This window comes from Phycodurus eques, chromosome 17, assembly GCF_024500275.1.
Source record: "Phycodurus eques isolate BA_2022a chromosome 17, UOR_Pequ_1.1, whole genome shotgun sequence".
NCBI lineage: Eukaryota > Metazoa > Chordata > Actinopteri > Syngnathiformes > Syngnathidae > Phycodurus > Phycodurus eques.
This window is the reverse complement of record NC_084541.1, coordinates 14,428,554-14,441,978: the sequence shown is the minus strand read 5'-3', so window position 1 is coordinate 14,441,978 and position 13,425 is coordinate 14,428,554. Positions and strand designations below refer to the sequence as shown.

At 45.2% G+C, this 13,425-nt stretch overlaps 1 protein-coding gene across 6 annotated transcripts in view; it reads left to right on the top strand.

Moving 5' to 3' along the window:
• Nucleotides 1–13,425, top strand: part of fryb (furry homolog b (Drosophila)) — a 44,046-nt gene that overhangs the window by 19,454 nt on the left and 11,167 nt on the right. For 3 of the 6 annotated variants that reach the window (XM_061701928.1, XM_061701929.1, XM_061701925.1), the window contains 25 exons: nucleotides 217–274; nucleotides 358–449; nucleotides 963–1,135; nucleotides 1,891–2,051; nucleotides 2,142–2,252; nucleotides 2,326–2,480; nucleotides 3,367–3,466; nucleotides 3,560–3,731; nucleotides 4,088–4,350; nucleotides 4,431–4,577; nucleotides 4,769–4,937; nucleotides 5,015–5,105; nucleotides 5,174–5,247; nucleotides 5,444–5,594; nucleotides 7,606–7,709; nucleotides 8,634–8,725; nucleotides 8,866–8,959; nucleotides 9,055–9,274; nucleotides 10,125–10,246; nucleotides 11,403–11,590; nucleotides 11,697–11,791; nucleotides 11,970–12,168; nucleotides 12,251–12,472; nucleotides 12,597–12,795; nucleotides 12,861–12,958. In XM_061701928.1, the coding sequence (XP_061557912.1) occupies nucleotides 217–274; nucleotides 358–449; nucleotides 963–1,135; nucleotides 1,891–2,051; nucleotides 2,142–2,252; nucleotides 2,326–2,480; nucleotides 3,367–3,466; nucleotides 3,560–3,731; nucleotides 4,088–4,350; nucleotides 4,431–4,577; nucleotides 4,769–4,937; nucleotides 5,015–5,105; nucleotides 5,174–5,247; nucleotides 5,444–5,594; nucleotides 7,606–7,709; nucleotides 8,634–8,725; nucleotides 8,866–8,959; nucleotides 9,055–9,274; nucleotides 10,125–10,246; nucleotides 11,403–11,590; nucleotides 11,697–11,791; nucleotides 11,970–12,168; nucleotides 12,251–12,472; nucleotides 12,597–12,795; nucleotides 12,861–12,958 (3,550 nt within the window). Of the gene's footprint in view, nucleotides 1–216; nucleotides 275–357; nucleotides 450–962; nucleotides 1,136–1,890; nucleotides 2,052–2,141; nucleotides 2,253–2,325; nucleotides 2,481–3,366; nucleotides 3,467–3,559; nucleotides 3,732–4,087; nucleotides 4,351–4,430; nucleotides 4,578–4,768; nucleotides 4,938–5,014; nucleotides 5,106–5,173; nucleotides 5,248–5,443; nucleotides 5,595–7,605; nucleotides 7,710–8,633; nucleotides 8,726–8,865; nucleotides 8,960–9,054; nucleotides 9,275–10,094; nucleotides 10,247–11,402; nucleotides 11,591–11,696; nucleotides 11,792–11,969; nucleotides 12,169–12,250; nucleotides 12,473–12,596; nucleotides 12,796–12,860; nucleotides 12,959–13,425 lie in introns of all 6 variants that reach the window. The other 3 variants (XM_061701926.1, XM_061701923.1, XM_061701927.1) reach the window with 1 other exon arrangement.

Here is a 13,425-nt window from a genome sequence, read left to right as displayed (position 1 = left end):
GAGCAGGCTCGGAATGGAGAAGGGGAATAAAACAAAAATAAACCTGGTTTTGAATAATTGTCATTTGCTTTTTATATAAGTGAATGGGGGGGAAACAATCTGGAATCTAAATGTTCTGGAAAAAAAGTATGAGATTTTATTCTCAGGTCACATGGCTAAGCCCTAACATTGTGTCCTAAGAGTGTCTTCCTCTGATCCTGTGGTGTCTTTTTCCAGGGAGCTCATGGAAGAACTCCATCCGCTCATGAAGGAGGCGCTGGAACGTCGACCTGAGGTATAAGAAAATGAAGGAAGTCTAGTCACTGTCAGGCACAGCTGGCGTCATAATTACGTGGAATATGTGCGCCTGGCTTTCAGAACAAGAAGCGACGGGAGAGGAGGGATCTTCTCAGGCTGCAGCTGTTGAGAATCTTTGAACTGTTGGCCAATGCGGGAGTCATCAGTGACAGGTGCAATACAACAACCAACATGACGTCTGTTTGAGATTATATGCAACTAAATTTCAACCAGTATCCAATTTTCTGTTTCCATTGCCTAATGTGAAAATACCAAAGTAACTGATCCGTCCCATTTTTTGGGGCAGCTTTCCATTAGGGTACTAACTGCACAGTACCTAAAGCAAATGGCACGGTCACTTTATACATGCTCACGGTTTGACCATGTGTCAAGTGACCATGTCGTTTTATTTATGTACTGTTCCACTGCAGCTGGTACCAGATGGAAGGGTGCCAAAAAAATTTGACACAGTAAACAGCAAAGGAAGACATACTTCTTCTCAATATGTGGATCTTTAGCCACATGTAGAGAAGAAAGATACTGTACTTTGCCAACGTTTTTGGTGCCCTTTCATTTGCGTACTAATTGCGGTGTCACAGTACCCAAATCAAATGACACATTGACACACGGTCACTGTTTGACAATTCCCATAGCTGTATTAACGACGTCTTCCCGCCGGTCCGCAGCACCAATGGAGCACTGGAGCGTGAGTCGCTGGCACTGGGGGCCTTGTTCCTGGAGTACGTGGATCTGACGCGGATGCTCTTGGAGGCAGAGAACGAGAAGGAGATGGACGTGCTCAAAGACATCAGAGCCCACTTTAGCGGCATGGTGGCTAACCTTATCCAGTGTGTGCCGGGTGAGTGACACAGTAACACTACAAAGTCAGTAGTGCGCATTATACGCACTAGGTATAGGGGCACATTGAAAAAAACCTTCACATTTTATAAATGTATGTCACCATCTTGCGGTTATGAAAAAGCTGTACACTTTCATTCCAAAATTCCACCGCCACCTACTGGTTATAAAGAAGGTGTAGCCTACACTTTCATTCCAATATGACAGGGGGTACCTACCGTATGACTGCGTATATGTACCGTTATGCTCATAAGTTTACATACCCTGGCAGAATTTGTAAAATATAGTTGTTGTTTTTTAATGTGACTGATGAATGAACAACCATCATTATTAAAAAACAAAATACAGATGTTTTGATCATATGGGTAGAAGCAAAATCATGCATTGTAAAAATTCACTATACATAGGTGGAAGGGTTTTCCAGAATTTTTAGGTCAACTTTGGGGGTGCGTATTATACATGGGTGCGCATTATACACGAGTAAGGAGTAGTAATAGTAGTAGTGTAGTAGCAGTAGAAATACTGTAGTACTAGTCAGTGGTAGAATAAAATGAAATAGTAATAGAATTAGAAGTAGAGAAGTAGTCGTAGTAGAAGGAGTCGTAGTACTGTCATACTAGTGGTTGGAGAAGAATAGAATTAGAAGTAATAGTGTAGTAGTAGTAGTAGTAGTAGTAGTAGTAGTACTGTAGTGGTAGTATTGTAACCTGTAGTAAATCTCTCTAACGCGCTCTGCATGTGTGTGCGTGCGAGTAGTCCAGCACCGTCGCCTCCTGTTCCCGCAGCAGTCGTTGCGACATCACCTCTTCATCCTCTTCAGCCAATGGGCCGGGCCCTTCAGCGTCATGTTTACGCCGCTGGACCGCTACAGCGACCGCAACCATCAGATCACTCGCTACCAGTACTGTGCGCTCAAGGTCAACTTTGATGGAAGACAGCCTCCCTCCTGTTCTTCTTCTTCCTAACCTGTTTTGGTGGTGCTGACATTTTTGGTTTCTCTCGCCCAGGCCATGTCTGCCGTCCTGTGTTGCGGTCCAGTGTTTGACAACGTGGGTCTGTCAACCGACGGCTACCTCTACAAATGGCTGGACAACATCTTGGCCTGCCACGACAAGCGGGTACATCGGAGTAGTAGTAGTCGTGTCAAGCACACTCAGAGTGGTCCTGACTGTTTGTGGTTACCCTCTGCAGGTTCACCGTCTGGGCTGCGAGGTTGTAATTCTGCTGCTGGAGCTGAACCCAGACCAGAGCAACCTGTTCAACTGGGCCGTGGACCGCTGCTTCACTGGATCCTATCAGCTGACGTCCGGGTGCTTCAAGGCCATTGCCACCGTGTGTGGGAACAGGTATGACAATCATGATCCTGCTTTTCCTCCTAAATTAAAAAACTGATTAACTCGTAGATTAAAAAAATTTTTAAAAATTAAAAATAAATAAATGTGATAAAATCTATTTTTTATGTACTTTTTATTATTTAATAATAATGAACATCATTTAAAAAGTTTTTGATTCCCTTAACTTTGTGACATTTTATGTATGTATGCATGTATTTATTTATTTATTTATTTATATTCAATGTTTTAATGTATTTAATCGAAAATGTCATTACATCAATATAGAAAAGTCCCATTAATTTGAAATCTATAATTATTTAATGATGTATTAATGTTTTCTCGGATTTAAGAATAGTTAAAAACGAAATTAAATCAATTTTAAAAAATCCTATTGATTTTATTAATTTTTTAAAATTAATTAATGCCTTTATATATTTGTTTTAAATTATTTAATAATATGCAAAGATTTCATTGAAGCAATGAAAAATCCTATTATGACTATCAACTATTGAAGGGCTTATTTGATTAATGTTTTTATTGTTTAATAATGCAGTGGATCCCCGCTATTCGTGAGGGATAGGGACCGGACCAGACTGCGAATAGCGAAATAATAATATAATAAGTATAATAATAATAATAATATAATATAATAATAAGCGGGGATGAACCACCAAAAAGCGTTTTTAGAGTTGGTTTTCCCCCCAGATAAGAAAAAAAAAATATTTAATAATAAAAGAAACAAAAAAATTGAAAAAAATATTCTACAGATAGGTGAATCCGGGGGTGTCGAACCACGAGAATGCGGGGGTCCACTGTAACTAAATATGTAATTATATTATAAATAGATATCTATCTGCCTATTTATATTTACATAATATTAATCCTGTTGGCTGGCTAGGAACTACCCGTGTGACCTGGTGACGCTCCTCAACCTGGTTCTGTTTAAGGCGTCAGACACCAGCAGGGAAATCTATGAGATCTCCATGCAGCTGATGCAAGTGCGTGTTCATTCATTTACAGTATATCGGCTGCTTGACATATATATGATATGATACGATACGATACGATATGATATATGATGCCATGTTCAGGTGCTGGAATCCAAGCTGTGTGCATACTCCAAGCGCATGGTAGAGCAAAAGCCCGGTAACATCTTGTACGGGACACACGGGCCTCTGCCACCTCTCTACAGCGTCAACCTGTCACAGCTCTCCAACCAATTGGCCAGCATGTACCCGGAGCTCACACTGCCTCTCTTCTCTGGTCAGTAATACCCCCCTTTAACACTTTTAATATTTGTCTTACATGCCTCGGAAAATAGAGCCTCATCCCCCTAAGCAGACGTTTTGCATGTTAAACCTGACAAAGTGCCTGCACTCACCTGTGAGAGGCAGCAATTTGTGACAGAAAATAGTAGTACAAGCAGTAGTAGTAGCAGAACAAACAGGGGTTAGGTATACGTGCCTTTGTGCGTGCGTGCGTGCGTGCATGCATGCATGCATGGTGTGCCTTCCAAGTGTCATCATCATCCTGTCAGTATCATCTTGGTAACATTCTCTCTGTCTGTCTTTCTGTCTCTCTCTGTCTCTGTCTCTGTGTCTATGTGTCTTGCGGCACAGAGGTGAGCCAGCGCTTTCCGAGCACCCACTCCAACGGCCGTCAGATTATGCTGTCCTACCTTCTGCCCTGGCTGGGCAACATGGAGCTGGTGGACACGGGCCTCCTGCCGCCCCCCTCCAGCCCCTGCACGCCGGACGAGGAAGTCTCCCGAGGTGCGGCCCCGTGTTTGGCGGGCGTGTCGCTCTTCCTCCGGGGCAACGGGTGGGGCTCCCTGCAGGCCACCTCGCTGGTGCTCAACAACCTCATGTTCATGACGGCCAAGGTGGGACACGTCGTATACTGTCGCTGTTGTTACCCTAGGTGTACACACGCTGCCCTGCTTACCAACTTTAGCTCCCGCAGTACGGAGACGAGGTGCCGGGCCCGGAGATGGAGAGCGCCTGGAACGCTTTGGTGTCCAATGAACGCTGGAGCAACAACCTGAGGATCACCCTGCAGTTCCTCATCAGCTTGTGTGGTGTCAGCAGTGACACCACGCTCTTGCCATATGTCAGTAAAGTCACGCCTTAAACACTCAACACTTCTCTTACGAATCACCAAGACACATACATACCTTGTAGTAGTAGTTTAAGGAGTCCAACTTGTAGTAATAATACACAGAAATTGCTTTTGTCAGACATTTTTGTCATAGAATGATTGTGGTGATGACTGCTGCTGATCAGTCAGTGTTGTATTTGCAGATCAAGAAGGTGGTGATCTACCTGTGTCGTAACAACACCATCCAGACCATGGAGGAGCTCCTGTTCGAGCTCCAGCAGACGGACCCCATCAACCCCGTGGTGCTGCACTGCGACAACCCGCCTTTCTACCGCTTTGCCGCCAGCAACAAGGCGCCCACCTCGCAAACAGGTGAGCCCCCGCGCCGCTCCACTCACATCCTGCGCAACGCCTGGATATGATGTATATGTGTGTGCGTGTGTGTGTAGGCACCACCTCCAGCAGCAACACGGTGGTGGTCGGACAGGATAACCTGGCAGACACCGACGAAAACAAACTGGTCAGGGAGAGTGAAGAGCGGTCAGTATTTATTTATGAATTACAGTTTGTGTACATGTCAGCATGATGGTAACGTGTGTACGTTACAGGAGGGCCAGGGCGCACAACAGGCTGGAGTCTCGCTACAGCAACAGCTCAGGAGGCTCCTACGAGGATGAGAAGAGTATGTAGTCTGTTTTTTTATCATGTATCATACACACGCATCATCCACTTTATTAGATATCCGTGTACAATCTCATGACACCCAATACAAGTTTTATCAACTCTAATTCAAAATGTACTTCTTCTGTTGGCCTCATTTTTTTTTTTAAAGATATTTTGTAATTCTTTTTTGAACTTCAACATTATTTTTTCCTTAGACGACCCTCTCCCACCGTACGCCGCGTGGCTGGTGAGCGTCCTAGAGACGAACCGCCCTCAGCCACTGCCCATGCCCGTCAACGGCGGCTGCTGGGCACCCCTGGTGGACTACCTGCCCGAGACCATCACGCCCAGGGGACCCCTTCACAGGTGCGTCGGATAAAACTCTGGAATGGAATGTCTCAGCCATGCGCAGAAGGAATGTCGCCGGGTGTTAGCCGCTACGCCAACGCCCCAGAGATCTTGAAATGGGATGAAGGATCACTCGAGGATGAAAGCTTCTTCATGCAATCTTGTACATTTTGAAAATGCCTTCTGGGCGAGACGTCCTTAACCTTCTGCTTGGCTTAATAACTGTTATCAATATGTAATACCGGTAATATTATACTTAAAATTAATTAATTCATTCATTTTCCTCCGCTTATCCGAGGTCGGATCGCGGGGGCAGTAGCTTCAGCAGGGACGCCCAGACTTCCCCAGCCACTTCATCCAGCTCTTCCGGAGGGATCCCGAGGCGTTCCCAGGCCAGCCGAAAGACGTAGTCTCTCCAGTGTGTCTCATCCACACCAGGGGCCTTTCCACCGAGGAGCTTTTTAACCACCTCGGTGACCTCAACACCAGAGATAGGAGAGCCCGCCTCAGAGAACCCAGACTCTGCTTCCTTATGAGAAGGCGTGTCGGTGGAATTGAGGAGGTCTTCGAAGTATTCTCCCCACCGACTCACAACGTCCCGAGTCGAGGTCAGCAGCGCCCCGTCCCCACTATACACAGTGTTTATGGTGCACTGCTTCCCCGTCCTGAGACACCAGATGGTGGACCAGAATTTCTTCGAAGCCGTTCAGAAATCGTTCTCCACGGCCTCAACCAACTCCTCCCACGTCCGAGTTTTTGCCTCAGCAACCACCAGAGCTGCATTCCGCTTGGCCAGCCGGTACTCATCAGCTGCCTCAGGAGTCCCACATGCCAAAAAGGCCTGATACGACTCCTCCTTCAGCTTGACCGCATCCCTCACCATTGGTGTCCACCAACGGGTTCGGGGATTGCCGCCACGACAGGCACCGACTACCTTACGGCCACAGCTCCGGTCGGCCGCCTCAGCCATGGAGGCGCGGAACATGGTTCACTCGAACTCAATCTCCCCCGAGACGTGGGTGAAGCTCTGCCGCAGGTGGGAGTTGAAACTCCTTCTGGCAGGGGATTCTGCCAGACGTTCCCAGCAGACCCTCACAATACGTTTGGGCCTGCCACGTCACACCGCCATTGGAGCCAACTCACCACCAGGTGGTGATCAGTTTTACAGCTCCGCCCCTCTCTTCACCCGAGTGTCCAAGACATGCGGCCACAAGTCCGATGACACGACCACAAAGTCGATCATCAAACTGCGAACTAGGGTGTTCTGGTGCCAAGTCCACGTGTGGGGACACCCTTATGCTTGAACATGGTGTTCGTTATGGACAATCCGTGGTCAACACAGAAGTCCAATAATGGCACACCACTCGGGTTCTGATCGGGGCGGGGGCTGTTCTTCCCAATCACGCCCTTCCAGGTCTCACTGTCATTGCCCACGTGAGCATTGAAGTCCCCCAGCAGAACGATGGAGTCCCCAGCGGGAGCGCTCTCCAGTACCCCTTCCAAGGACTCCAAAAAGGGTGGGTACTCTGAACTGTTGTTTGGTGCAAAGGCACAAATAACAGTCAGGACCCGTCCCCCCACCCGAAGGCGGAGGGATGCTACCCTCTCGTCCACCGGGGTGAACCCCAATGTACAGGCGCTGAGCAATAAGTATACCCACACATGCTCGGCGCCAACTCCAGTGTGGAAGAGAGTCCAACACCTCACGAGATGACTGGTACCAGCCCAAGCTGTGTGTGGAGGCGAGTCCGACTATATCTAGTCAGAGAGCCAGAGGCAGCTTCTGTAGCCGCGGATCGGATCACCAAGGTCCCCGCCTTTGGCCACCGCCCAGCTCACACTGCACCCAATCCCTATGACCCCTTCCACATGTGCTGAGCCCATGGGAAGGGGTACCCACGTTACCCTTTCGGGCTGTGCCCCTTCTAGCCCCACCATGTATTTTTACCTTGTATTACATTTTTTATTTAGTGTATCGTTGATTGATCATGTGCGTGTGTGTGTGTGTGTTGTTGTTGTTGTTGTTTAGGTGTAACATTGCCGTCATTTTCATGACGGAAATGGTGGTGGATCACAGTGTGAGAGAAGATTGGGCTTTGCACCTTCCCCTGCTGCTGCACGCGCTCTTCCTGGGTACCAACACATATACACACACACTCAAACTCAACACATTCCTTAATGTAACACACTCACTGATAAGATAAAATGATGAGATGTGAGTGCGTTGGTATTTGACAGTGACGTCTAATGGTAGCGTGTCAGTGTGCACTTTCACGCTCTGACGCACAAACACACACACACAGACATGCATATGTTGTTTTGTGTCCCTTTTGACAAGTACCCACAAAGCAATCATCATCTCAGCACTGTTCTGACATCTAACATGCACATACCTGGCATGTCATAATTTTTGTCAACAAGATGCCAGGATGCATTTTTTTCATTTAAAGGATATATGTGATAGAACTTAGCGTGTATCCAAATAGTTGTGGGTCTGCCAACCCATCATGTGTTAAATTTAACAACCAAGTCAATCTTTCCTTATCTCACTATTTCTGAAAATCCATCCATCCATCCATTTTCTTTACCGCTTATCCTCGCCAGGGTCGCGGGCTGCCGCAGCCTATCCCAGCTATCTTCAGGCGTGAGGCGGGCTACACCCTGAACCGGTCGGCAGCCAATTGCAAGGCACATTGAAACAAGCAACCATTCGCACTTATATTCACACTTTGGGCAATTTAGATTCTTCAATCAACCTACCAAGCATGTTTTTGGGATGCGGAAGGAAACCAGAGTGCCCGGAGAAAACCCACCCAGGCACGGGGCAGAACATGCAAACTCCACACAGGTGGGGCCGGGATTTGAACCCCGGTCCCCAGAACTGTGAGGCAGTGCTGAAAATGTGTCACAAAATCCAGCACGCATCGCATGTCCATTATGACAGTACACACTGAAATCGGAAAATAACCTACACTGTGAAACGCACAGGTAGTCGGCCATTTAAGTCTGGAGTTGCAAATTATTGAGTGTTTCTCTGTTTCTATGTGTCCTCATCAGGCCTGGACCACTACAGGCCAGAGGTCTATGAGCACAGCAAGCGCCTCCTACTGCACCTACTCATAGCACTATCGTGTAACAACAACTTCCAGGTGAGGGACGGAGGCCGACTCCTCCTCTTCCAGCCCCTCCTCCCCGTTTTCCTCTTGCTTGTTCTCCTCCTCTTTCATCAACTCGTCTTCCTCTAAACCCACCTCTTTCACCTCCGCCTCATGTTGCCATCTCATATCAGGTGATTGCCTCCGTATTGATGTTGACCAGAGAGAGCAGCGACAATAAAACCTTGACCATCAAATCCAGCTACCATAACAACCATCAGCACTCAAGTAAGACCCTTGCTGTCCATCTTCGGATCCCCGACAGCTGCTCGCTAACGGACCACGCTCATCGCCCCCATCCTTCCCACCCCCACCTCCGACAGACATGCCCGACTTCCTGCGGGAATGCCAGGCATCACCCATGGCCGACTCTGGCCTCAGCTCCACATCCAACTCGTCCTCGGCCAGCCTGGGCGGTGGCAGTACCGCGGGCAGCGTGGGCAACCTGCCCCTGGTCACGCCTGACGACCTGGAGGACTTGGAGGACTCGCCCCACGAGACGGACGAGAAGACCAACAAACTCATCGAGTTTCTCTCCACCAGGTAAACAAGCGCACATCCCTAGTATCACTTTGAGTGTATTTACTTAGGAGGATCTGCACGTAACAGATTGAAAAGTCATCTTAACCCTCCTGTCATGTTCGCTTTCTTACCAACCGTGACCCTTTGTCCATGTGACCAGCTGTACTGTATTTACTCATGAAAAAATATAAGACTAGAATTAGTTTTCATATTTTTCTAAAAAAAAAAGAAAGGAACAAAATAAGGTCAGTGCAATGAGTTTAATCCGAGGATCAGTCAGTTTGATAAATAATAAATAGTTATTATTATTTTAAAATTATAATAATACTTTTTCCATTTTACTTAAAAAAACAAAAGGGGAGAAATAGGACCTGCAGAATGAGTTGAATTCTTTTTTTTGTTTTGTTTGTTTTGGGGGGTCAGTTTGACCTGCAACTTAACAAGAGGGTTATCTAATATATTTCAAATTAAAAATTATAATTTTTAGTTGTTTTTTTTTTTTTAAAGAGGAGGAGGAAATAAGTTGAATCGAAGATTTTTTTTCCCTTCTATGTTTTAAAACTACATAAAATGGTCAATACCACCTGCAGCACGACATCTTTCAATTAAAAGAAAATCCTAAATAGAAAAGTAATGGAAGTGAGGTTATTTGAAGTGGGAAAAAAAAGTAAATGATAAGTACAATTGATATTTTACAAAGAAAAAATGTAACCCGTATCATTTAGAATACATTTTGGACGGTCAGTTTGTCCTGCCACGTAACATACCAGGAGAGTTAAAAAGTGCATGAAGTGTACCTGAGGTAACGTGATGTGTGGTGTTACCGGTGGCGGGTGTGCAGTGCCTGGAGTACTGTGTTGTTGTTGCTCAGAGCCTTGGGGCCACTGTGGGTGCACGAGGACATCACACCCAAGAACCCAAACTCCAAGAGCACCGAGCAGCTCTCCAACTTCCTGCGCCACGTCATCTCCGTCTTCAAAGAGTCCAAGTCAGGTGAGGATTGATGTCCTTTTACTTAACAACTACAGTACAGTCCTCCATTCAAGTTTATGTTTGTTACGTTTCTAATTACATAATTTTGGAATATGCACCGGTAATGAAAATTAGCCCAGCAGAGCAAATTTCTTTTTTTTTTTAATAATGTATTTAAATTTTGGTCATGTGCCATGCATGACATGACAAATGGGTTAATGATGAGATATAAACATTTTTAAGAATTTTTTTTTAGAAAAAAAACAAAAAAATGAGGCCAGGGAAAGAAGTGTCTCTTTTTTTCGTGGGGGGGGATTCACCTGTAACTGAACAACAAGGTTGTCAAATACATTTAAAATGGTAATTTAATTTTCAATTTAAAAAAAAAAAAAAAAAAGGAAAGGAAGGCAAAGGAAGAAGTAAGGCCAGCGGAAGCGGTTTGTTGCTGTTCTTATTTTAAATTATTTTCTGAATTGAAACTTCATCAATAGTAATTAATAATTATAACTTGTGAAAACTTAAAACTTGACAATATTTTTATTAAATATATTTAAAATGGTCATTAAACATTTCTGCACCTTAACAGGATTGCTATTAAATATATTTCAAATGGCAATTAAACATAAAACAAAAATCTATTATTAAAAAGTTAAGGAAATAATAAGTTCCGCAGAATTTATTCAAGTAATTACAATAATTACAGTATATTTTTGGCAGGGTCAATTTGACCATCCATCCTTCCATTTTCTGTATCGCTTATCGTCACTCGGGTCGCGGGCATGCTGGCGCCTATCTCAGCTGACTCTGGGCGATAGGTGGGGTACACACTAAACTGCTCGCCAGCAATTTCAATTTATTTATTTTTTTTGCCATTTATTTATTAAGTTCAGTGGAATAAGTTTAAATCATATTTCTTTTGAGGTCAATTACCCTAACCCTAACCCTAACCTTACAAAGATGGTTATTAAATGCATCTAAAATTGTAATTATATATTTTAAATATTCAAAAAATAATTGTAATAAAGAAAACTATTTGTATACAAACATTAAAATGTAAAAATGTCCGATAATGTGTTCCCTTTAAACTTTTGCAGTGGGTCAATGTGACCCGCAACAGCTTTAAGACTCCGACGAGAGAAGCACTAAGTAAGATTCCATAATTGTTTTTGTCATGCAGACTTCCACCTGGAACAGCAGCTGAGCGACGTGGCCCTGCAGACGGCACTGTGCAGCTCCTCCCGTCACTACGCCGGCCGCTCCTTCCAAATATTTCGAGCACTCAAGCAGCCAATCAACAACCACGCCGTGTCCGACCTGGTGTCGCGCCTTGTGGAGGTGGTGGGCGAGCACGGGGATGAGGTGCAGGTGAGGTCCCACCCAAAGAAAAGAGAGAGGAGAGAAAAAAAAAAAAAAAAAAAAAAAAACCAGACACAGACTGTGTTCCTTTTTCACAAGGTTTTTTTTTTGTCAGGGCTACGTAATGGAGGTGCTGCTCACGTTGGAATCGGTGGTGGTCAACCTGGCAGAATGTCTGAAGAACAGCGACCTCATGGCGGCGCTAACCAGGTTAGTTTCTGCTCTTTACGCCGTGTGGACAAAACTGCCTTGATAACATGCTAACAGTGAGGATGCTAACATTTAGCAAGGTAGCAATCTTAGTACAACCCTGATTTTCCCTAATGTAGTCAGTACCTATTTTTATTAAGATGCTAACAGTTGTAATGCTAATCTGTACCCCTTCCAGGACGTCGTCCCCTGACTTTGTGCTGAGCGACAAGCTGATGAACCGGAAGAGCACGGGCCAGCTCAACTTTCCCGGCCCGGGTTTAGCGGGCCTGTCATCGCAGCGCCACCAACGCTCCTACTCGGTACCCAAGAAGTTTGGCGAGTGCGGCTACCAGTCCAGCGACCCCCCTCGTAGCGCCACCCTTGACCGCATTCAGGCAAGACGTTTTGTATAGATTTGAATACTTTAAAGTGGGTTAAATTAATTTAACATCCATTTGTGTGTGTGTGTTCTGATAGGCCTGCAACAGTCACGGCCTGGCGCGGCTGGGGAGGAGCCCCGGGTCCTGCACGTCGTCGACCAATCGCATCGATCCCAGCGTCCTGTCGGATCCCGCCCATGTTTCACACCCGTCTTCCATACTGGCCACCGTCTTCTGGGTGGCTGTCTCGCTCATGGAGTCTGACTTTGAGTTCGAGTACCAGATGTCGCTGCGTCTTGTGCACAAGCTCCTGTCCAAGGTATTAAAATCAGTCAATCATTCAAGTCATCGAATCATTAAGGCCATAAACAGAATTGCGGGCTCTAAAAGGCTTGTTTGGTAAATGTAGAGCAAGAACAGTCCATGTCAACCCTCTTCGCCAGGTTCCTTTGGACAGAGCGGAGAACCGCGAGCGTCTGGAAAAGCTCCAGGCTCAGCTGAGGTGGAGCGGCTTCTCTGGCATCCAGCAACTCCTACTCAAGGGCTTCACCTCCCAGGCCACGTCCGACCTCACCCTGCAGCTCTTCTGCCAGCTAACGCCTGTGTCCCGTGTGCCCGTGGTGGACAGCTCGCAGTCTCTAGGTAGTACTAGGTTCCGCGACCACGTTCCTTCTGCACGATGGCGCTAACCTGCGCTCACCCTGCAGGTTTCCCACTCAACGTGCTGTGCCTGCTGCCACACCTTGTGCAGCATTTTGGACACCCCACGCAGTTCTGTAAGGAGAGTGCAGAGAGGATTGCGCAGGTGATGTGCAGATTAATATCTGCATTTTTATGTATGTTGTCTTTGTGTTTCGGTCCTTTAATTAGCATGCAAACTGCTTGTTCAATGAAAATCAACTCTAACCATAGTGAAAGTTTTCTGTATTTTTTGTAGTCTTACTCATATTTGCTAACCTTAACCCTTAAAATGTATTTTTTTTTTTTTAGAAATCATAATTATTCTATAAAGATTGTATTTATTAAAGATAACATTTGGGTTTTTTTTCCAACGGAAAAAAAATCTGGAATTTATTTTTCAAATAAGAAATAGTCCTTTTCACAATTTTTTTTATGAGGAAAATTACAAATTATTTTATGAGGAAAAAATATAATATTTAATAAGAGTGTCATATTTTTAAAGAAAAGGTTTTATTTTTTCAAAGATCTTTTTTTTTTTAGAATTTTTCAAGAATATTCGTTTTTTTTCACAAATCAAGTCATTTACTTCGT